Raw genomic sequence first — 24,523 nt, forward strand, 5'->3', positions numbered from 1 at the left:
CTAGCTGTGTGGGCGCTTAGCTTGCAACAGGACTCGCCCTCGACGCCTCGCTCTCTCCGCCAGGCTCCGAGGGTCCCTGCAGTGTATTCAGCCTCCACGCCTCGCCTCGCAGGACTGACGCGTGGTGCTGCCCCTCACTCACAAGTTAGACTGCAGCATCCAGGGTTATACGGAAGATACTTACCATGGAAAAGGATATTGGTGTCCGAGTTTTGATCAAGGGTTCGAAGCATCGTGTCCTAGATCAGCCATATGGATTTCTTAAAAGTATAAAAATGACGCCCATGAATACTTTAAATAAGGCATCTTTGTCTCCATCCCAAGTATCTGCGTGAGGAAAGACTGACATGAACTTACTGCAGGAGATACTGTTACTCACCACAGAAAAGAATATTGGCGTTCGAGTTATGATTTAGAATTTGAAGCACCGTGTCCTGCTGCTTCGCCAATATTGATTTATTAAAAGTAAATTTATGACGCTTATGAATATTTCAAGGTTATCGTATCTTTTGTCTCCGTCTCAAGGAACTTACTTTCGGGGTTTAGTGTTTCAACTCGTAACTCGAATCACCAGAGCTGGGCGCGTTACTGGATATCGGGTAGTCCGGTACCGCTCCTCCGCACCTCGAAACACATATAGTCCGTACCTGTACTTCCGCGCCTAAAAAAATTTCACTCGTTCCGGTACCGCACCTCCGCACCTCCGGTACCGTACCCAAAACTATTAAAGCGCGCCTGAAAAATCTAGTCCGTACCTTAAAAAAAAGAAATACAAGGCAAGGTCATCAGTTACTCATGCAAGAGCGTACGTCATCAGTGACGTCACCGTCATACCTTGTGCTTTTAAATTTAAATCTTGTCTAAATTTAAATTATCATGTTTTAAATCTGAGACTGTTGCCATACCTTCACCATACGCCAGTTCACTGCTCTGATAATGATAGCTATGAAGTCCTTTTTCTTCCAATATAAAGGTTGATACGCAGTAATTAAAAGTGGTAATCTAAGCGACATTGTTTTAATAATGTGACCGTTTCTTTCATTCCCAGTTTTGTACAATATGGCAACAGGACACGTGTGTCTCGACGTAAGGAAACCAACACCTTGGGTTCTTGCTATCCGTGCACGTGGTGTTGTCATTGATGACGCACTTCCTTTAAGACGGACGACAAACGGTATATTTTGAACCGGGCCGTAAATCTGAATGAGTGACGTCACTCAAGTGGCGGGAAAACATGCCCTGCAGCACAGACCGCGTAAACGACCGGAAGTATTACTGCAGAGCGCGGACTGTTTGTCGTTTTCATTTTTTTTTATCCTTGAAAACCTCAGGTGCAGAGGTACGGACTTAAAATACTGCCGTTCCGCATCTGTTACTTCCGCACTTTTGAAAAACTTTCCGCACTTCGGACCTCCGCACCTCGTTTAAAGGTCCGCAGGTCCGGAGGAGCGGAGGTGCGGACAGAGGTACGGAAGTGCCCAGCTCTGCGAATCACCGAGCATGGATGAGGCGATGAAGGGAGCAAAGGAAGTTAAAATGAATGGTGGATCTAAATGTAGGTAAAGGCGAGTTGGGGAAGGCAAAACAAGATAAAATGGTATATCTGAACATAGGTGAGGGAAGGTGTAAAGGAAGGTAAAACGAGTGTGAGATATTAATGTAGGTGAGGGAAGGAGCAAGGAAAGGTATAATGAGGCAAATGAGAGATCAAAATGTAGGTGAGGGAGAGTAAAGAATGGTATAATGAGGCAAATGAGAGATCTGAATGTAGGTTAGGAAAGGAGTAAAGTAAAATGAAGTAAAGGAGAGATCTGAGTTTGGAGAAGTAGAGAATGCTGGGAAAGAATGTTAGGTTAGGGGAGTTAAAGAATGATAGGAGACGGAGGAAGTAAGGAACGCTGGGAAAGAATGTTAGGTGAGGGGAGACGTAAAGAATGAGGTAAAGAAGTAAATCTAAATCCACTGAAGCCGCACTGCCTCCTCGCCTTACAGTGGGACACCCTCATCTGCAATGTGGGTGGCAACTTGGGTCTGTTCCTGGGCATGTCCATCGTGACTGTCGTGGAGCTGTTTGAATTCCTCTTCGACCTGGTGATGGGCTGCTGCCGGCCGAGGGGGAGGCGAGACCATCCCAACCACATCGTCACCCCACTACAAGGTTAGGGTGGGTACTGATGGGAGGTGACCTTGACATACCAACAGATCTCGTACTTCACTCTTAGGTCCATATTCTTAACCCGGTAGCAGCGACGGGCCAAATCTGTGGCTTTACCATGAACCAGCAACGGGCCAAATTTTTGCCATGATATAAACTCCCCAAAAAATAGATGATGCATAAACTGATCACAAATGCATTGATATATATTATGAAATGGTTTGCATGAGTGATGATTTTTTTTTTTTCTCTCGTTGAGAGGGGCCTTTAAGAAACATGATCCCCGCAGCTACCGGGTTAAATGTTTCAGTCTCCCATTACGACTATTTCTAAAGGCCACAGAGATGATTAATCGGGTTTTCATGGTTGCTTCTTCCGTTCAATATGCAGAAGCTGTGTAAATCTGTCACTAGCGTTACAAAACGGTCCATGAAAATCCCAGCAATTTCAACGAGGCTTTTCAACCAGGGGAACTTAAGTGCTGATATGTTTATAAATACAGGCTTTACTTCCTCATGTTCCCAGTGTGCAGTCACTTAAACACTGCCATCCATCTACATACAGCAATGAATATGACCTTTATATATACCTATGAATGTATATCAACACTCTTCAGTACTGATAATAACACCTTTCTATACAGCAATGAATATGACCCATGTACACACCACTGGCCACCACTTCACTACTGACAATACTACTTAGCACCACCAGTAAGCTCAACAACAGGCCTTTTCACCTTCCCCAGACATGAAACCGAAATCCGTCCCTCCCCACCAGCGCTCCCCTGAAGAGACAACCCCGCGGCACCAAGGCGAAGGCATTTATTATAGGCGTCCCATGTCCTCGGCCTTCAACAGAATCTTCTTGGGGGAATGACTGACTGACTTTGGACTTCCCTCAGCCTAAATTGGAGAGGAGGAAGTGACTGGAATGAAGAAACACGACACTGAGGATTTGTTGTTCTGCACGTGTTCTATTTCTGTGCCTTCGATATAATGTTTTCATTGAGTGAATAAAATTAAATGGGCTTTCAACTCAAGCCATCTTCAGTTAGAGAGGAAAAGGAAGCTCAAGGGAACACTGCACTCTACATGGGAATCTTACTTTCAAATGCCAACTAAAACTCCTTCTGCAGGTGTCTTTAATTTTTCAGCCTTTAACAGAATCATCTTGGGTGAGTGACTGACCTTAAACTCCATGCATTCTACAATGAAGATAAAAACATGGCTGAAAGGGAAATTGTACTTAATACGAGCTGTTTTACTCTCAAATGCTAAGTCCTGATTATAGAATTCCTCTGTGTTCAGTGCATCAATTTATTTTATACAAGTTGACAAATGAACAGTTTTTCTTGTAGGCTGTACCTGTACCCAAACAGACTTATAGGAAATGTGCCAAGTTGTATACCTGGCAGCCATATTTTACTCTGCCTTAGATTGACTCTGGTGTGGAATGAAGTAATAATGAAGTGAATGGTGCTTTCTTGCCCTCAACATACTTGCTACACCTCCTATAACTCTACCGTTCCCTTCACTGCATGGCTCATCTAAAAACACAAAAGGAGAGGAAGAAAACAAAAAGAGGAAGAACAGAAAATTTAATGATAGCAAATGAGATGGAGGCAGGAAGAAGTGAGAGCAAGGAAGAGGGAAGTGAGAGGAATGAAGAGGGAGGGATGAAGTTAACTTGGCATGAAAACTGAATCATAAGTTAACTAAATGGAAAAAAGATGAAATGTAAAAGTGGGAGAGAAGAGAAAGAAGCTATGAATGATAAAAAAGAAAAAGGAAAAATTTGAATGAAGCAAAGTAGCAACCATAATAGATCTTCTTCATCCTTACTCCTGTCTCCCTCTCTCCAAGGTTGGTTGAGAATAAGCCATTCAGGAAATCATTCAATAAGTGTAGATGAAACAATGTTGTTAGAAGCAGACATTGTTATTGGTATCAAGACTGCCATTCCAATATAACAGTTAAGGTAGATTGTAGAAGCCATGATTTTGAAGGCTAACTAAAAGAACAACATTCTTGTCACATTACTAACAAAAGTCATTTACACTTTTGATTACTTTTATTTCATCCTTCAGTTCCCATCTAGTGAGTTATTGCAGGTATTGAGATACGAAGCAATCACACAATGTCCGGAGAGGATAAATCACAAGCAGACCAGTATCAAAAGGTTTAAACGGAAAAATGCACTTCTTCCATAATTCAATAGGACAAAGTACACAAAATGAAACATGGGAGAGGTTACCCTACCTAGGCGGACACGAGGGTTGCTGCTGCTGTCCTTCCTGTGTTAATGAGACGCAGGGTGGTGTGCTCACCTTTACTATCAAGAGTACTGGTATCATTATGCCTGCTGTACATAGGATTGGACAAGTCTACCACAGCAGTAAGGCCCAAATTCTTAGCATGTTGTACAAAATTTGTCGGCCTACTGCACCCCTGGCAAGGTTAGAGACATCTTAATATAAGACAATGTTAGCCTGATTATGGGAGATGCTCCATAAGCAGGGCTGAGGCCGCTGACCTATTACTGCGTGTGTGCCTCCCCGCCGCCGCCCTGCTGCTGCCGGGGCCCCTCGGCAGTGCCTCCAGGCGGTGCCGACCCTCTTACTGAGCCGTGGCACCTGGGCTCTGGAGTGGGGGAGGGGTTCTGGGCTCCCAACACTGCCGAGCCAAGGCTCCGGACAGTCTGCACGCCCTCACCCTGATCTGGAGTGGTGCAGCGTGTGCAGGCTTGAGGGTGTTGACCTGCAGGGGAGTACAAGGGGTGGGGGGTGGGGGGCAGGGGAGGGGGCAGGCCACCGCAGTACTTGCCTGTTGATAACACTATTGGCTGGTGGAACAGTCATGAGGGCATAGACATAAATGAACTCTACAGTCCTGTTGTCACAAGGAAAGATAACCTACAAAATAATGGTGCATGTCTAAAATGGAGTAAAAATAAATTATATCCGTAATAATTCATCCATACATATGACATCTTATAAATGTGGCTAAATATACAGAAAACACGGAGCCTAGTAGCCTCAAAGAAAATGGGATGCGCTGCCGCCCACATACAGCCACGGGCCAGCAGGGGAGGGGGGGAGGGGATGAGGGAGGCTGGGGAGGGGAGCTAGAGCTGGGTGAAGCTGTCAGGGGGTAAATAAACAGGATGGGGAGGAGGGGAGGAGGAGAGGAAGGGACAGGGTTGTACTTGATAAACAGCCAACTGGAAAAGGTTCTACTCAAGTCTATAGGAGGGCTTGCGTTTAGTATACAATTTTCCTTTTATAATGATGGACAAAATATTGCAATCAGGCTACGAGGCTACTCATACAGTACATAACATCAGCCCTGGTCTTGTGTGTCTTGTAGTGGATAGCTCAATTCTGCATCTCCGGCTGCTATTAATAAAACTGAAATGTTACCGATTCGCAAAATTCTGTAAAACAGTTCTTCTGGACATCCAAATCCACAATAAAAAACAAATCATAAAATGACATATACACAAGCATGTTTCAACCTAAAAGTCTTAAAAACACTTTATTGGGTACTAAAAATTCCATTGTAGCCTCCACAACACTGCATGCATTTATTTCAGATAAAAGTAAAGCAACTAATCTAGCAGGAGATGAATATGTCGTGTGGATTATAGCGGAACAAAAAAATGAATTGACGTAGATAACTTGAGAGGAGTTGCAGTATCAAGTGTTCTGTCGCGCCAAAATCTACCCCAGACTCCTTCTTTCCTTCCTTCACCCGTCTTTGGTGTCCCGAGCGTCCGCCTGCCTCAGGGCTGATGAGAAACCAACGTCCATGAGTTAAGTGCAATATTTACAGAACTATTGAAATGAATGCTTGGGAAAAAAAGAGCCATCCAGCTGTCCTCAGGCTCACAGCGCTGCAGGGTGTCAGGCAGGGAGGCAGGGGCATCCTGGTTCTCTCGCTGCGTCGCCTCCGAGCCTGCCGCAGTGCCAGCAAAGTGTGAAAATGTATCGTGATGTTGCCGTCGTTTAGTCCTTGAAATGTCGTCGTCTTGTTGCTTCTGTCGCATAACACAGGCAGAGATGCTCGTGCTGCCTCTGCTTCCTCTTACAATTACTTGTGGTTTGAGCAGTTTAAATCGGCTTTACCAGCACACGATTCCTCCTCCTCTTGTTCCCCCGTTGGGAGTGTAGGCTATCATGGACTGGCAGAGGAGTAGCCGCCGTCTGTCATTATGTACAGTCACACCAGAGCCTTGGGACACAATCATCTTCATAAGACACTTGCGCTGAGAGATTGCTGGTTCCTCCTTTCAGTCTCTCGCTTATCATCAGAGCTGAACGAACCAAAAAAAATATATATTTATATATATGTAACATCCACTCCAGTATGATTATTATTTTTTAATATCAATAGTCAAAGCACTTCTGGTCAAGAACGGGGCCGATCACCCTGCTGGGGCCCCTGTATGTACACTGGCACCCTCAACCCTCGCCTCCGCCCACCACCCGCCCCTCACCGCCACCGCGCCGCCTGCCCGCCCGGAGCACCGCCGCAACCGTTGCTGTTCTGTGGAGACATCTTTGGTATCCGCCCTGATGCTAGCGCCGCCGTGACCTGCAATGAAGAGTCTGGGTCGTGTTGTTCCCCATGTTGGATGAGTCATGCCAGGGTGTAGGTGGTGAGGTGTGCTGCCAGGCGGAGGGCCGAGGGAGCAGCAGGAGCACATCTCACATTCATGAGTTCAGCCACGGGTGTTTGAGGCACTCCCCGGCCGTGGCCCTCTCCGAGGTGTCAAACGCCAGCATGGGGTTGAGAAAGTCGCTGAAGGCTCGAGCCTCTTCCTCCGGCCACTCGTACTTCTCCGTGAGCACCTCAAACATGCCCCAGGGACGGAGCTTGGTGATATGCTTCAGGTCACCTGAGGGGGAGGTGGCAGGTGAGAATCTGAGCCTTGGAGGTTAATGGATGCATTTGGAACCCCAAAAATCATTATGTGGACTGGGAACTAAATATAAATGGATGAGGCAATAAATTTTGCGAGTGTATTGCAGAGAGAGGGACAGATGGAGCCTCCTGAAGGGTTCCCAAACTATGTACTAGATACTGCATTAGATCACTGTTGATAATATAAACAAGCAAACAATCTCTACACCACTTGTTCTAATAAGCTGAAAAAAGTAACAAAGCCCAAACTCTCACCTTTCTTATCAAAAAATTCCTTGGAGTACTTCCCAGAGTGAGCTATGTGGCGGGGGATCTTGCCAAGCAGCTCAATGATGTGGGCGAGATGGTCCTCATCGCGGGTGTAGTCCGTCCCACTGTGCGGCTCAAACAGGTAGTCGCCGGTGGCCAACTCAAAGGCCTGAAGGAAGGGCGGGAGTCAATACAGATGAAGAAATGATACTCAGTTATTTGGCAGCCTCAAGATAACCTAAATGTTTGTGAGTAAAGATTTTGATGTAGTATATGAAGGTTCTAAATCTAAATACAGAAACTAATGCAAACAAGGTAAGAAAAAATATATGATTGAGGTAAAACAGACTTTATAAATAACAGAAAAAAATTCTTATTGCAAGAAGGAGGGAGGAAGACAAGGTGGTGGAGGTGAAGGGCAGGAGGAAGACAAGGTGGTGGAGGTGAAGGGCAGGAGGAAGACAAGGTGGTGGAGGTGAAGGGCAGGAGGAAGACAAGGTGGTGGAGGTGAAGGGCAGGAGGAAGACAAGGTGGTGGAGGTGAAGGGCAGGAGGAAGACAAGGTGGTGGAGGTGAAGGGCAGGAGGAAGACAAGGTGGTGGAGGTGAAGGGCTGGAGGAAGACAAGGTGGTGGAGGTGAAGGGCAGGAGGAAGACAAGGTGGTGGAGGTGAAGGGCAGGAGGAAGACAAGGTGGTGGAGGTGAAGGGCAGGAGGAAGACAAGGTGGTGGAGGTGAAGGGCAGGAAAAAGAGAGGAATCAAGGAGGTGAAGGGAAGGTGAAGCAGAGGAAGAGAGAACACACAATGGCCCCTCACCATGCAGGCGGTGCTCCAGATGTCAGCTGGGGCACCATAGCCAGCCCCAAGCAGCACCTCCAGACACCTGTACTGCCGGGTCTGGATGTCCTCGGTGAAGTGGTGGTCCACCCAGCAGGCGTTCCCCAGGTCGGCGATCTTCACCTTCATGTCACACACTTCGTGCACGGGGTCCGGGACGTGGTCGATAGACTTGTGGTCGGGGCAGGAGGCCACGCGCCGCATCCCCCCGCTGCCGCTGCCACTGTTGCCTGTGTTGCCACTGCCACTGCCGCTGGTGCCGCTGTTGTAGTTGGTGAAGTTGGCACCCACTTCCTCCCCGTCTGAGAAGAAAAGCGGGTGTTTCAGGTCCTTGGAGTCACCTGTGTGAGGCGGGGAAGAGAAAGTGAGTATTTTCCACGGCAGTGAACACGTGGCTTCAAGGGTTGCCTCAAGCACACGTAGGGCTTCGGGTAATCCTCTACATATGGGCTCCTACGTGACCTCTTTCTCATGAATAAGTAAGACTTGTATTTATTCACTTTTACATCAGTTTACTTTAGTATCTATCTAGTGCTGAGGATTGTCAAAAAGGACAACAATTACTTTACAGGTTCTGTTTGTATGGAATCAATGAACAAATTATTTGATTGCTGTTTACAAATAATGACCATTGTCAACAAAATAATGCAGAATATAACAATGATTATAAAGATAAACATATTTACACTGTGAAAGGACATTTATACAGTGGTAACAGACCTAAGAAATAATCAAATATTTGAACTTACTGCTTTTTAAGGCAGGAGGATGGAAAGGCTCTATTGAAAAAACATGTGTTAGTAGTGTAAAAAAAGTAAACACAATTAGTAATAGAATGACTACAAAAATCACTAGAGTACATCTATGAAAACAATCTTTCAATACATGGGTGGGAGGAAACTAGTCTGAAATACCAAAGCACTGCCAGGGCTCAAGACTCCTGTAGCAAGGGACTATGTCTATGTGTGTCTATGTTACACTAGTCAAGACCTACAACACTAGAAACACTACGGCTCCCTCTATGCCGCAAGACAATCAACACAACGGCTCAAGTGACATGAGCACCTTCATCCTCCGGGGGAAGCCTCATGTCAGGGGTGATCTCAGACTCGGAGCGTCCCAGCACCGGCCTGGGACAGTCATGGCCGTTCATGAGTGGGTCGAGGGTGAGCCCCACGGCCCCTCCTGGACGCACGTCACCCTCACACATCTCAGCCAGGCTCTTGCGGTGTTCTGTGGCCAATCACAAAACACTTGTTAGTCATGCAGCTCACAACTAAGGCCTTATTAGTAGTTATGACACACAAAAAACAACTGAGATTTTACTTATCATACAAATACAAACACATAAACACACACACATACACCAACCAGATGTAATGTAAAGTGACTCAGAAGGACAATGTTGAGCGATAAGAGGTAATTCACCGCTAGCACTGAAAACTAGCCCTGCTGTAATTGCATCTATTTATAGTTTCTGTAATCACGCACCACTCACAACTCTAACCCAATGTGTGCTGTATTTTTTCAAACTGTTCCTTTCACTGAGCATCTTTCCCATTAAAACTCATCTTTCCAGCCTCTGTCATGACTGCCACGTGACTAGAGGAGATAGTGAGATAGAAACAGAGAGTGAGAAGGGGGTGACAGGTGATGCCTTGATCTACAATCTAGCCCACTTTGAGAACCAGGTCTGGGCTGTATGTGTGTGTGTGTGTCTGTTGTATGTGTGTGTGTGTGTTGGTTGTATGTGAGTGTGTGTTGGTTGTATGTGGGTGCTTTGGTTGTATGTGTGTGTTGGTTGTATGTGGGTGTATGTGTTGGTTGTATGTGTGTGTGTGTGTGTGTGTGTGTGTGTGTGTGTGTGTTGGTTGTATGTGTGTGTGTGTTGGTTGTATGTGTGTGTGTGTTGGTTGTATGTGTGTGTGTGTTGGTTGTATGTGTGTGTGTGTTGGTTGTATGTGGGTGTGTTGGTTGTATGTGGGTGTGTGTTGGTTGTATGTGGGTGGGTGTTGGTTGTATGTGGGTGGGTGTTGGTTGTATGTGGGTGTGTTACAGCTTATGGATTATCTGCCGTGTCTTGGTGGCAGCACAACAGCAGCACACTCCACTCAAACACCATGCAAGCTTAAGACGGTGAGGCAACACACACTGGAAGGGACACAGCAATGAGCAGAGGGACTCACCAAGCTTCTGCTGTGCCTCCTCCTCCAGGGTGAGTGTTGGGGTGATGAGGCAGGGCTGGTCCATGGGTGGGGGGTGCAGCTGGGGGTGGGACTGGCTCAGCTTGGCCTCACTCTCCTGCAGCAGCAGTGGCTGTTGATCCTCCTGCCCTTTGGAAGGCATCTCCTCAAGGCTCTTCTGCTTCTCCAGTTGCTGTTGCTGCTGCTGCTGTTGCTTCTGGTTTTGCTTCTGCTGCAGCTGCTGCCCATTGGTCTGCGGCTCCAGGCTCGGCTCCTCCAGGCTTGAGTCATTACTTAACACTGGGAAGGGAGAGGGAGAGGATGTGTGAGTATGAGAAACACAAGAAAGAGAGAAAGAGAGAAAATATGTAGAATATTCTCCCCAAGTTCCATTGTTGTCACCTGTCATGTTCTAACTCAACCTGCCTTCCTTTGAGTCCTATACCTCCCATCCCTTCCCTTCATTCCCAAACCCTGCCTTCCCTTCACTCCATCTCTCTGCTTCCCTTCACTCCATCCCTCTGCTTCCCTTCATACTCTCTACCTGCCAGTTCCTTCAATAAAGGGTTCTGTAAGGAGAGGAAGTGGGATAATGGTGAAGGCGCAGCAGGAGGGAGAGGAAAGGCAGCAGGAGTCCAGCTGTATGTGTGGGCTTGTTAATTACCTTCCTTCCCTTTCATTGAGTCCCCTTACTTCCCTCTCCCTGCCTCCCTGCCTTCCCTCTATTTCCTCTCCCTGTCTTCCCTCCCTTCTCTTCATTTATTCTCCCTGCATTCCATCCCTTCTCTTCCTTTTCTCACCCTGCCTTCCCTTTTTTCTTTTCATTTCCTCTCCCTGTCTTCCCTCCCTTCTCTTCATCTCCTCTCCCTACCTTCTCCTCATTTCCTCTCCCTGCATTCCCTCCCTTCTCTTCATTACCACTCCCTGCCTTCCCTTCCTTCTCTTCATTTCCTCTCCCTGCATTCCCTCCCTTCCCTTCATTTCCTCTCCCTGCCTTCCCTTTTTTCTTTTCATTTCCTCTCCCTGCCTTCCCTCCCTTCCCTTCATTTCCTCTCCCTGCCTTCCCTCCCTTCCCTTCATTTCCTCTCCCTGCCTTCCCTCCCTTCCCTTCATTTCATCTCCCTGCCTTCCCTCCCTTCTCTTCATTTCCTCTCCCTGCCTTCCCTCCCTTCTCTTCATTTCCTCTCCCTGCCTTCCCTTCACCTGCCTCCCGTTCCTCACCTGATGCGTTGGTGGTGGTGATGTCACAAGCCTCCAGGGCCTGCCGAGCCTCCTTCTCCTCCATCTCCTCCAGCTCCTTCATCTGGTTCTCCAGCAGCAACTGTTTGGCTTTCTGCTTCTTCTTTAACTTTTTCTTCTTGTTTTTAGTCATCTTTGTGTTGGGGTCTGGCTGGGAGTAGTGCTTGGGTGCTGTGCTCACTGGGGAAGGGAAGGGAACGGCTTAGCTGGCATAGCACTTATAGAGGAGCAGAGGACTAATAATCAAAGTTAATATTACGGACACAATTCTTTATATACGATGAGCTAAAAAACGCAAATGGGTCGGCTTTCATCTATTTTCGTTTTATACAGCATGAGGTCTATCACAATTACTGTATAGAAAATGAGCTTAGTAAATATAGGACTAAGAATCAAAGTTAATATTACAGACACAATTCTTTATATACGACGAACTAAAAAATGCAAATAGGTCGGGCTTCATCTATTTTTGTTTTATACAGCATGAGATCTATCATGATTACTGTGTAGAAAATGACCTTAAAAAATATATATATAAAAAGCATTAATAGTCGCCCCTCCTGTGCAGACGGCAGTTTTTTTTCAACCATTTTTTGCTTTATATGGCTCAGTCGGTCTTAACCTGGTAGCAGCGACGAGACAAATTTGTGGCTTTACCGTGTACCAGCGACGGGCCAAATTTTTGCCATGATATAAACCCCAAAAAATAGATGATGCAAAAGCTGATCACAAATGCGTTGATATATATTATGAAATGGTTTGCATGAGTGATGATTTTTCCTCATTATTCTCACTTAGAGGGGCCTTTAAGAAACATGACCCCAATGCTACTGGGTTAATAGTCTCCCCTCCTGTGCAGATGGGGTTTTTTTTCATCCATTTTTTGCTTTATATGGCTCAGTCAGTCTTAATTACTGTAGAAAAAAAGAGTGGGGGAGCTGAGAAAATATAAACAAAAAAGGCAGCTATAACAGTCTCCCCTCCTGTGCAAATGGGTCACGAGAGCAAAGCATAAAATATAACCGAGTCCAGTGAGGAAAGCTTCAATAACGCCGCCCTCCACCCACCGAGGGAGCCAGGAAGCTTGAGCCCCATCTTCTGCCATTGTGTTGCCTCGTAAGCCAACTTGCGGATGTACGCCTCGTCCACGCACACCAGGATGTTCTCCGGCTTGATGTCAGTGTGGATGATCTGACACTTGGTATGTAGATAGTCCAGGGCCTCCAGCACCTGTGGGAGGGAAATGATCCGTGTGAAGGGGTGAGGGAGAGGAAAGGCGGAAGAAGAGAAGGAAATTAAAAGGGAAATAAAGATGAAATGAAGGAGGAAATTAAAAGGAAAATAAAGATGAAATTAAGGAGAGGAATAAAATAAATAAATATGAGGAGAATGAAGGAAAGAGTTGGTGAGCCGAGAAGAGAAGGAGGATGGAGGTGCAGAGAGATGAAGGGGAGGTGTACAAAAGAGATGACGGGGAGGTGTACAAAAGAGATGACGGAGGGACAAGGGAAATAAAAAAAGAAGTTGGAGGCGAGGTGAACTTAAAAGGAAAGAAATGAGATGAAAGTGAGACCAAGGCATGGATAACTCTAACAGGAGGTAGAGAGATAGGCCTACATAAAAGTTTGCAGCCTACTGGATCAACACAGCAATCAAAACATCTACATATAATACTACACATTTAAAACAGGGAAAAAAAACTTCACATTTATATTTGGTTTTACGTAATGTTGCATATATAGGGTCACATTTGAGGTCATTTTGGGCGCCACATAATAGTCAGAAAAAAAACTAATTTGACCAAGTATGATTAAAGGCTTTCACTGCACTGTGTTCCCTACTCACTTATATTTGGTTTTACTTAACGTTGCATATATTGGGTCACATTTAAGGTCATTTTGGGTGCCACGTAATAGTCGGAAAAAACCCTAATATGACCAAGTACGATTAAAGGGTTTCACTGTACTGTATCACCCTCAGGAGAGCCACGCAGGAGGTCACCCGGAGCAGAGCGTCCTACCTGTCGTGTGATGCTCTTGACGTTAGTGAGAGGGATGCCTTGGTAGTTCGAGCGGATGATGAACTTGAGGAGGTTGTGCCCCAAGACCTCGAACACCATGCACACGTGAGTCCCGTTGACGCCGCTGATCTTGAAGTCGTCGAGAAGCTGAACCGTCTTGTCGCGCTTTGGGTCATTCTCGTCAGACTCTCGGACCTGATGGGGGAGGGACGGAATGAAGGGTGTTTCTGTGGCTTTGGAATGTACATGTTCAGGCAATAGGGTGTTTGTGTGGCCTGGAATGTATATGTTCAGGCAATAGTGTGTTTGTGTGGCACTGAAATGTATATGTTCAGGCAATAGGGTGTTTGTGTGGCCTGGAATGTATATGTTCAGGCAATAGAGGTGTTTGTGTGGCGTGGAATGTATCAGTTTCAGGGAATGTCCTTGAAGGTGTTTGTGTGGCACTGGAATGTATATGTTTAGGAAATAGGGTGTTTGTGTGGCCTGGAATGTATATGTTCAGGCAATAGGGTGTCTGTGTGGCCTGGAATGTATCAGTTTCAGGCAATGTCTTTTGGAACACATGCATTAAACTTATGCTCTGAAAATTCATCTCCCACAAAATTATAACATTGTAAAAACTGTCTGAATGAAAAACTTGAAAAACCTTAATAATATCATACGTTGCAGACAATACAAAGCACAAACAACCAATGAATCTCTCTCAAAAACAGTTTTCCACCCTAGCAACTGCCCTGGAAAAATACAATTACTACAAATAATTATAATCCTGTCGCCAAAGCCAGAATCAGATCCTTAACAACACAAGACAAACGTTGCCAGATTGTCGTACTCAGCCTCTTATATTTACCAACTTCCGACTCAAAAACTGTCTCCTGGGCACCGATAACAAGATTCCTCTATCCTTATCGCTAAAATAGTTAATTCCTGATGTTTCTTGGCAATAGTTAGGCGTCAGAAACCGGTAAATACTATGCTCTGAGTACGATAATCTGGCAACAGAGCGAGACAAGACCCTCCCAAGTCCTGAGTAATTAGTGAATGTCTCTTGAAACACTTACACATTTCAATAACTTGATCTCATCCAAAGCCGTCTCGGTGTAGTGCGAGGCGCTCTTCACCACCTTGAGAGCCACAAACCTCTTGGCTCTGCGGAACAAAATTGAATGTTAGTGTTGATTCCACGCCTGAGAGATCAAGAGGACGGACTGAGGGCTCGGCAAATGGAAGGAGGAATAGGAAATGAGGGAACCCAGAAATAGAGATGAGGGAATGGAAGCTGATGAGTGAAGTGATGAGGATATGTATGAAAAAAAAAAAAAAAAAAAGAAGGAACAGGAGACAAAGAGAGCACTGGGGATGAGTTTGAGTACTGAAAGCTGTGGGATGTGTTAAATGAGAACAGACACATATATAAAATTGTTAACCTTTTAATATACGTACTCACACACACACACACACACACACACACACACACACAATTTGAGAAGGGTACTGACTGGGGATCGCGAATTCAGACCTTGGTGAATTACATGGATAGACAACAAATGGATTGACATATTATTCACACATAAATAAATACAAACACAAGTATATCCATAAATACAGACTTAGAGGCTGAACGGTATACAGACAAACAGACCCAAGCAGAAAGAAAGACAAAGAGAAGGAAACACACACACACACACACACACACACACACACACACACACTATTATTGTACACATACACACACACATATGCAGATGAGAAGAAAACTTGACCTATAAAGTGGTAATGTCAAGTGGTCATATAAGGGTGTCCTCCTTGGATATGAAGAAAAAAAGAAAAAAAATTATATCAACACTGCTGTGCCTAATCTTACTGAGCAACACAAACACAAACACACACACACACACACACATGCACACACGGCTGCCGCAGGTCCACCGAGGCGACACTTGAAGACACCTGATACTCCTCCTCCTCCTCACCCACACTAACTCAGCTTAAGTGGAAGCCAAGTTAAAGCCCTCACAGCCTTGGTACTGTATAGATGCGTGTAAGAGCGGACCACGCGTAGAACCTGATCCCTGGAGGCTTTGATTATGTGTGTCTGGGGAGTGTTTTCAAGCTCAGACAAAAGTGATATTCTTGTATAAGTCAAACCCACTAACTATATTTAACCCTAAAACATCGGATCTCATGTTAAAGGTGATCATTAAAATGAGCACTGAGCTGGGAAATGGATTTAAGACCTCAGAAATGTCATATCCAAATTAAAATCAACCCATGAATGTGATATGTAAATGTTTGTTAAAATAATAAATATTGACTCTAAACCTGACACTCATTATATTTAAGTCTCCCAGAAGGTTGGTGTTCATGTTAATGTTGACCCTCTAAGCTTGGCCCTGAAAAAATAATTAAAAACTACACTCTGAAATGTGTGTGCGGCATGTGAGGCAATGTAAATGTGTAAATATTGACTCGAATCCTGACCCTCAATATATTTAAGTCCTCTAGAAAGTTGGTATTCACATTAACATTGGTCCTCTAAGCTTGGCCCTGAAAAATTAATCAAAAACTACACTTTGAAATGGGTGGATGCAGTATTATGTGAGACAATGTAAATGTGTAAATATTGACTTGAACCCTGACCTTCAATATATTTAAGTCCCCCAGAAAGTTGGTATTCACATTAATATTGCCCCTCTAAGCTTGGCCCTGAAAAAATCATAAAAAACTACACTTTGAAATGAGTGGATGCAGTATTATGTGAGGCAATGTAAATGTGTAAATATTGACTTGAACCCTGACCCTCAATATATTTAAGTCCCCCAGAAAGTTGGTATTCATGTTAATGTTGCCCCTCTGAGCTTGGCCCTGAAAAAATCATAAAAAACTACCCTTTGAAATGAGTGGATGCAGATTTATGTGAGGCAATGTAAATGTGTAAATATTGACTTGAACCCTGACCCTCAATATATCTAAGTCCCCCAGAAAGTTGGTATTCATGTTAATGTTGCCCCTCTGAGCTTGGCCCTGAAAAAATCATAAAAACTACACTTTGAAATGTGTGTGTGAGGCATGAACAGCCCACTCGATTCATCCAATGCCCAACTATTTTCAGCAAGCGTAGCATGGGAAGCGACTCCATGTAAAAAAAGCGATCAGCGGTGTTTTATGCGCCAGCTTGAAATTAATGGAAATGTGGATGGCAGTAATATTACCTTGCTATATTTATCCATTTAAAATAAGCCACATGTGAAGCGCAGCAAAATATGCACATAATGTCATAGTGAGATATTTCGCTTTTTTTTTTCAACTGGAACATATTTGCAGGTCTGAATGATGCTATCGATAAAGCGTGTATTTTAAAAGCATGAACTGTGTTACCTATCAACTTGAAACAAATTACTGAATGCGTGAAAAGTGTAAAGTATGGTGAAATAAAAATAACAACATAACAAACAGCGATGGATTGATAGCAAGCACACCCAGCCTTGCACTCACATCAGAGCAGAAAAAATGAGGGAAAATCAATGCACTAAGTAGGAACCTAAAGAGTAATATATATGTTAGAATAAAGATAACAACACAACAAACAGTGACGGATTGATAGCAAGGACACTCACCCTTGCACTCACGTCAGAACAGAAAAAAAGAGGGAAAATCAAGGCACTGAGTGGGTACCTAGAGTGTAAAATATGTGTTAGAATGAAGATAACAACACAACAAACAGTGACGGATTGATAGCAAACACACTCACCCTTACACTCACGTCAGAACAGAAAAAAAGAGGGAAAATCAAGGCACTGAGTGGGTCCCTAGAGTGTAAAATATGTGTTAGAATGAAGATAACAACACAACAAACAGTGACGGATTGATAGCAAACACACTCACCCTTGCACTCATGTCAGAACAGAAAAAATGAGGGAAAATCAAGGCACTGAGTGGGTCCCTAAAGAGTTAAATATGTGTTAGAATGAAGATAACAACACAACAAACAGTGACGGATTGATAGCAAACACACTCACCCTTGCACTCACGTCAGAACAGAAAAAAAGAGGGAAAATCAAGGCACTGAGTGGGTACCTAGTGTAAAATATATGTTAGAATGAAGATAACAACACAACAAACAGTGACGGATTGATAGCAAACACACTCACCCTTGCACTCACGTCAGAACAGAAAAAAAGAGGGAAAATCAAGGCACTGAGTGGGTCCCTAAAGAGTTAAATATGTGTTAGAATGAAGATAACAACACAACAATTACCGATGGATTTGATAGCATGCACGGCGCACACACACCCTCAAGCACTTTTAAACACAGATAAAAGGAGGGAAATTCAAGGGTCTCAGTAGGTGCCTGAACTCCAAGTCGTCCTTACCCTTTAAGAAATAGATAAGAAAAACACACAAACAGATAAATGATAATGATGTAAATAGACAATACATAATGGCAAAAAACTAATGAATGTATATATAGGCCTACCTACTCCCTTGCTCTTTACTCCACTCCATTAACAACAAGAAAGAAGAAAAAAATGAAGATAACGAAAAACACACAAACAGATAAATGATAATGCAAAAAATAAAGACAATAATGACAAAAAATAATGCATGTATATATAGGCCTACCTACTCCCTTGCCCTTCACTACACTCCATCAAAAACAAGAAGAAAAAAATTATGATAATTAAAAACACACAAACAGATAAATGATACTGATAAAAATAAAGACAATACATTATTAACAAAAAAACTAATGAATGTATATATAGGCCTACTCCCTTGCCCTTTACTCTACTCCATTAAAAACAAGAAGGAAAAAACGATGATAACTAAAAACACATAAACAGATAAATGAAAATGCAAAAAATAAAGGCAATAATGACAAAAAACTAATGCATGTATATATAGGCCTACCTACTCCCTTGCCCTTTGCTCCACTCCATTAAAAACAAGAAAGAAGTAGGAGAAAAAAATAGCATGTGAAAACTCGGCTTCTAACACGGCCTTTACCCTACAGAAGACAAACACACACACACACACACACATAAAAACAAGACACCTAACAGAATGGAGGCACACTGTACGGCCCGCTCTCCAGGACGCAGCCTTGAGACACAGGGAAGAAAGATACCAACATACCCTGAACACCATTAACTTTCGACCCTGGTAGAATAGATGGATGTATATGGTTCAGTAAATAAATAGATAGATATACATAGATAGATGGATAGATAGATAGATAGATAGATAGATAGATAGACAATAACCTACCCTGAACAACATTTAACTTTCGACCCTGGTAGAATAGATGGATATATATGGTTCAGTAAATAAATAGATGTAGATAGATAGATAGATAGATAGATAGACACCAACATACCCTGAACAACATTTAACTTTCGACCCTGGTAGAATAGATGGATATATATGGTTCAGTAAATAAATAGATAGATATACATAGATAGATGGATAGATAGATAGATAGATAGATAGACACCAACCTACCCTGAACAACATTTAACTTTCGACCCTGGTAGAATAGATGGATATATATGGCTCAGTAAATAAATAGATAGATAGATAGATAGATAGACAAAGAAGACTCCCCCCCCCACCCACCCACCAACCCACGCACACACACACACACGAACACACACAGCACGGAGGTATACACTAGATGGTCTTCGGGAAAGCACCCCTCGGGACAAAGGAAAGAATGACTCCTGCATATCCTGATCACCAATAGACAATATATGGTTCAGTAAATAAATAGATAGAGGAAGATAGATATATAGACAAAGGAGCCCCCCCCACCCACCCCCACTCACAGCACGGAGGTATACACTAGATGCTCTTCGGGAAAGCACCCCTCGGGACAAAGGAAAGAATGACTCCTGCATATCCTGATCACCAATAGACAGACCTGATGACGTGGACGCACACTGTAAAAAAAAAAAAAAAAAAAAAAAAAAAAACGTTCTGTGGGAATGCACCCCTCGAGATAAAGGAAAGGACGACTCCTGCATATCGTGAACACCAATAGACAAACCTGACGATATGGTGGCACACTCAACGTTGCCAGACTGTCGTACTCAGCCGCTTATATTTCCCGACTTCCTACCACGAAACTGTTTTCTGGGCTCCAGTAACGAAACTTATTTATAGATACCGTTAAAAGAGTTAGATCCTGATGTTTCTTGGCGATAGTCAGGCGTCAGAAACCGGTAAATATTATGCTCTGAGTACGATAATCTGGCAACGGTGGGCACACTAGACGCCTTTCGGATATGCCACCCTTAAGACAGAAAGACTCCTGCATACCCTGATCACCAACAGACAGAAACCTAACGATATGGAGGCACATTACACACTCTTCAGGAACACACCCCTGGACACAAAAGCTCTCTGCATATTATCCACAACACCAGTAAACTCTAACCCCCACACAGACAAAAGCTCTCTGCATATTATCCACAACACCAGTAAACTCTAACCCCCACGCAGACAAAAGCTCTGCATATTATCCACAACACCAGTAAACTCTAACCCCCACGCAGACAAAAGCTCTCTGTATATTATCCACAACACCAGTAAACTCTAACCCCCACGCAGACAAAAGCTCTCTGTATATTATCCACAACACCAGTAAACTCTAACCCCCACGCAGACAAAAGCTCTCTGCATATTATCCACAACACCAGTAAACTCTAACCCCCACGCAGACAAAAGCTCTCTGCATATTATCCTCAACACCAGTAAACTCTAACCCCCACGCAGACAAAAGCTCTCTGTATATTATCCACAACACCAGTAAACTCTAACCCCCACGCAGACAAAAGCTCTCTGCATATTATCCACAACGCCAGTAAACTCTAACCCCACGCAGACAAAAGCTCTGTATATTATCCACAACACCAGTAAACTCTAACCCCCACGCAGACAAAAGCTCTCTGCATATTATCCACAACACCAGTAAACTCTAACCCCCACGCAGACAAAAGCTCTCTGCATATTATCCACAACACCAGTAAACTCTAACCCCCACGCAGACAAAAGCTCTCTGTATATTATCCACAACACCAGTAAACTCTAACCCCCACGCAGACAAAAGCTCTCTGCATATTATCCACAACGCCAGTAAACTCTAACCCCCACGCAGAAAAAAGGGAAAATCAAGGCCCTATGAAGTATCCAAGATCAAAATTATTTTTTTTACAGCAAGGGAAACAGCTCAAGGGCAAAAACAATAATAACAACAAAATAAAGCCCGCTAGATGCCGCTCAGAACAAAAGGAAAAAGAAATAAAAACAAAATAATAATAGAAAAAACTCTAAAGCCACGAAGGCACACTTACTGCAGGTCCCAGCAGAGCCAGACGGTGGAGAAGTGTCCCCAGCCCAGCTTACGGATCACGTGGTACCTGCTGTAGAAGAGGTCACCGATCTTGACGGGATGGTAGCCACCTGGAACAAGACAAGACTCACGTTACTGACACGGCCACGCTCGCTCTCTCTCTCTCTCTCTCTCTCTCTCTCTCTCTCTCTCTCTCTCTCCCGCTACGTTTTATCTTCATTGCTCTTCTGAGACATTCTAAAGAGATGGCTGAGGGAAGGAAGGTCGAGGAAAGAGGGGGAAGCTGACTCAAGGGGGAGGGGGGGGGGAGTGCGAGGGGAGGGGAGCCGATTACACAGATGGGGTGCCTATGAAGAAGGGGGAAGGGTGGGGAGGAGAGGGAAGACTGAAAAATATGTCAAACCTGGGGAGAGAGATGGAAGATAAAGCAGGGGAGGGGAGGGGAGGGGAGGGGTGAGAGGGGGAGGGGAGGGGAGGGGAGGGGAGGGGAGGGGAGAAGAGGTGCAGGTCAGATCTGTCAGCAACACCCACTTGAACCAATGGACGTGAATTCCCCCCTCCTATTCCCCCCTTCCCTGGGTCTCCCCTCACCCTCCCCCGGCACCTAGATTCCCTTGCTCTAAAATAATCGTCCTAAGTGTGGCTTTCAATTCACTCGCTGTCCAAAACTTGTGTGCCTCGCTGCAAGCCCTGATTTGTGGCCCTCCCTCCCCCCAGCTGGTGATACTAGCAGTAACGTGACACTCGGGCGGCGAGGGGAGTGCTGAAACAGGCGCGGGGTGACTGGCAAAGGGCACGTGACTGCACAGCCTTGATAGCAAAGACGATGTGAGGTGCGAACAGACACAGCGGGGCCGCGGCCACAGTGGCTCCCCCTCAGTGAGGAGCCACACGGCACTGCTGGCACGCCGCGCGAGGGCCACGTGCCAGTAGGCTGCGGGGGGTGCGGGAGGGGGGGGTGCATCCCCAAGGAGCACTCCAGCAAGGTGGACGACTCCCACGGGGCACCACTTTGTCTGGGGTCCAACACCGGAGCCTCGCGCCCCTCCAGGATGCCGAGGAGCCGTTACCTTTGCCGTAGTCGTCGTTCACAGTCTTTTGTCGGCCGACTCTGGACAAAGACTTAAGGCGGCGGAGTAAGCTGGGGCGGCGGCCGTCCGGCGTGGTGGCGGGCGAACTGGTGGCCGAGGCGGCGTTGGCGTCCAGCACCTGCAGCAACTGCTCTTCCCAGTCACTGACTTTGTCGCGGTCCAAAGAGCGAGACTTGACCTGCAGACTGTTGCGGCTGTTGTTGGGGCTGGTGGAGGGCGCGGGGTCCACGGGGGAGGAGCGGGTCACGGTGAGGGAGGGCCACGCTCCGGCCCCGTCCGGCCCCAAAGTTTCCACCTCAGTCTCCTCCTCTACACACAAGTCCTGCCGCCGGAGCTTGGCGCCACGGCGGCCGCCGGCCCCGCCGCCACTCCGGCACAGGGTCAGCATCGACTTGAGGGACATCGGAGGTTTCTCCGGGGACAGGAAGCTGTCCAGGCTGTACTGCCGCCCCGCGCCCGCCAGCCTGGGCGGGGCGAAGGCGGGGGTCGTGTTGGGCGCCGCCTTGTCTTGCCGCGGAGCACTGGCCAGCGGGGACGCCTTCCGCCCCTCATCTGAACGCAGCCGCCACAGGATGTCAAACTTGTCGTCATCGCTGGAGCTGCTCTGCTTCACCAAGGGGCGGCGCAGCTGCAGCTGGCAGTCTGGCGTGGAGCTGCGGCTCTGGTCACTCGAGGTCTCCTTCTCGCCCCAGTGGCAGGCCGCGAGGGCCGGGTTGTCGGGCGAGGCGCCGCGACTCTTGCTGAGGTCCGAGGAGCTGCCTTGGTGCTGCAGCACGCGCCGCTTCTGTTGCACCCTGCTACTGGCCTGCTGGGGCGACGAACGGTGGGCGTGTCCCGAGCTTTCCTCCTGTGCCTGGAGGGGGAGAGCGGGTCGCGGCCGCCGGGAAGGGGTGGCGGGAGGGGTCTTGTTCACACTGTTCGTTTTCTTGGGAGCTTCCTGTGTCCCTGGGTCTGGGGAGTAACTGCTGGGGGCCTTCACTATTTTCTGGGGGCACCGTGTTTTCTGGGGAGAGCCGGGGGCGGCCGGGGACCTCCTACCCGCGACACTGTCCCCGGGACTCACATTTGGGGAGGAGCCACACAACTCGTCATGCCGGGCGTCGCCGCCGCCTCCGCCGCCGCCCGCTGTAGGACTGGGCCTGGCGGTGCTGTGTTTCTTCTTGGCGGCGGGGGAGGCGGAGGAGCGGCGGCTCGGGCGGGTGTTGCGGGAGGGAAGGGCACGCTGCCCTCCGCGCTGGGCGCTCATGGCGGGGCGGGGCGGGTCACCTGGCGGCCCGCGGCAGGGCGACGCTCCTCACGCTGCGGTACACCTGGTGGCCGGGCCGGGGACGGCGCACCCTCAACATACTGACACGCGACTCTGCCGGCCACCAGCGGCCGATACACTGACCACGAGACGCGCGGGGCGGCGACCCTCACCACGTCAGACCCACATTTTCCAAGTTCTCTTAAGTCGATTTACGAACGTCATCACGCCGACCCCGCGGACCTTCCGTCAACACTTACGACAAACACAGTCACGAAGAGCTGCCCACGACTGCTCTCCCCACAACACTCACGACACCTTGTCACGGGCGGCGACTCGTCCAAACCATTTCCAATCTGCCCCCGGGGCTGACTGGCCTCACGGCACCTCCTCCGGACCTTAGCGGGGGAATAAAAAGGCCGTGTCTCTCAGGGCACTGATAACCTTCACTATTTAACAATCATTGTGTTCGACTCAGACCTTATTACATCTTTTATTATTGTTATTATTATTAACTATTTTTGTTGGTATTACGATTATCACCATCATCTCCTCCGTCCTTCTCGTCACCAGCGGCGTGGCCCGGCCCTCGCAGGGCAGGCGGAGGCACAGGCGGGGCGGGCTGCAGCGTGGGCCGCCCTCACTCTTGACCACCCGAGCTACAGGTCCCTCTCACCAGGGTCTTCTTTAACCTACTTAACCTTCTCTCTCTCTCTCTCTCTCTCTCTCTCTCTCTCTCTCTCTCTCTCTCTCTCTCTCTCTCTCTCGTCATAACTGTATCGTGACATTAATTCATATACGTTGACATTCTTTTTTTGTTGTTTTGCCCATAATGGTGGTGGTGGTGGTTGAGAGAGAGAGAGAGAGAGGTGGGGGGGGGGGGGACGTCTGATACGGCTTCTCGTCCACCAATATCACAAAATAGGGTGAGAGGAAGGAGGGGAGGAGGGGAAAGGGGAAGGGGGGAGGGGAGGGAAGGGGGAGGGGAGACGAATGGGTGGGAAAGAGGTGGGAGAGAGAAAAGGTGAAGGGAGACTAACCAGCTTAACCTCCCTTCCTTCCCTCTAACACCCTCAATCCTCCTTACTCTCCCTTCCCCAAGAAACCCCACCCCACCCCATTCCCTTCTCTCCATTCCCCATTCCCCAAGAACCTCCCACCCCATTCCCTAAGACCCCCCGCCCCATTACCTTCTCTCCCTTCCCCAAGACCCCCCCACCCCCACC

The 24,523-nt window shown here is 46.7% G+C and overlaps 2 protein-coding genes across 9 annotated transcripts in view; one reads left to right on the plus strand and one right to left on the minus strand.

Moving 5' to 3' along the window:
* LOC126996157 (amiloride-sensitive sodium channel subunit alpha-like) overlaps window positions 1-5,499 on the plus strand; it is a 17,530-nt gene extending 12,031 nt beyond the window's left edge. Inside the window, exons 14-15 of one of the 3 annotated variants that reach the window (XM_050856379.1) lie at window positions 1,993-2,158; window positions 2,904-5,499. In XM_050856379.1, coding sequence (XP_050712336.1) covers window positions 1,993-2,158; window positions 2,904-3,034 — 297 coding nt within the window. In that variant the 3' untranslated portion in view covers window positions 3,035-5,499. Of the gene's footprint in view, window positions 1-1,992; window positions 2,165-2,798 lie in introns of all 3 variants that reach the window. The other 2 variants (XM_050856381.1, XM_050856380.1) reach the window with 2 other exon arrangements.
* LOC126996155 (SRSF protein kinase 1-like) overlaps window positions 4,325-24,523 on the minus strand; it is a 126,495-nt gene continuing 106,296 nt past the window's right edge. For 2 of the 6 annotated variants that reach the window (XM_050856378.1, XM_050856373.1), the window contains exons 3-13: window positions 20,962-21,070; window positions 14,671-14,758; window positions 13,607-13,801; window positions 12,654-12,816; window positions 11,569-11,766; window positions 10,351-10,647; window positions 9,230-9,397; window positions 8,914-8,943; window positions 8,144-8,505; window positions 7,336-7,498; window positions 4,325-7,054 (exon numbers count right to left, since the gene is read on the minus strand). In XM_050856378.1, coding sequence (XP_050712335.1) covers window positions 6,870-7,054; window positions 7,336-7,498; window positions 8,144-8,505; window positions 8,914-8,943; window positions 9,230-9,397; window positions 10,351-10,647; window positions 11,569-11,766; window positions 12,654-12,816; window positions 13,607-13,801; window positions 14,671-14,758; window positions 20,962-21,070 — 1,958 coding nt within the window. In that variant the 3' untranslated portion in view covers window positions 4,325-6,869. The remainder of the gene's footprint in view (window positions 7,055-7,335; window positions 7,499-8,143; window positions 8,506-8,913; window positions 8,944-9,229; window positions 9,398-10,350; window positions 10,648-11,568; window positions 11,767-12,653; window positions 12,817-13,606; window positions 13,802-14,670; window positions 14,759-20,961; window positions 21,071-24,523) is intronic. The other 4 variants (XM_050856375.1, XM_050856376.1, XM_050856374.1 and 1 more) reach the window with 4 other exon arrangements.

This window comes from Eriocheir sinensis, chromosome 9 (genome assembly GCF_024679095.1).
Source record: "Eriocheir sinensis breed Jianghai 21 chromosome 9, ASM2467909v1, whole genome shotgun sequence".
Taxonomy (NCBI): Eukaryota; Metazoa; Arthropoda; class Malacostraca; order Decapoda; family Varunidae; genus Eriocheir; species Eriocheir sinensis.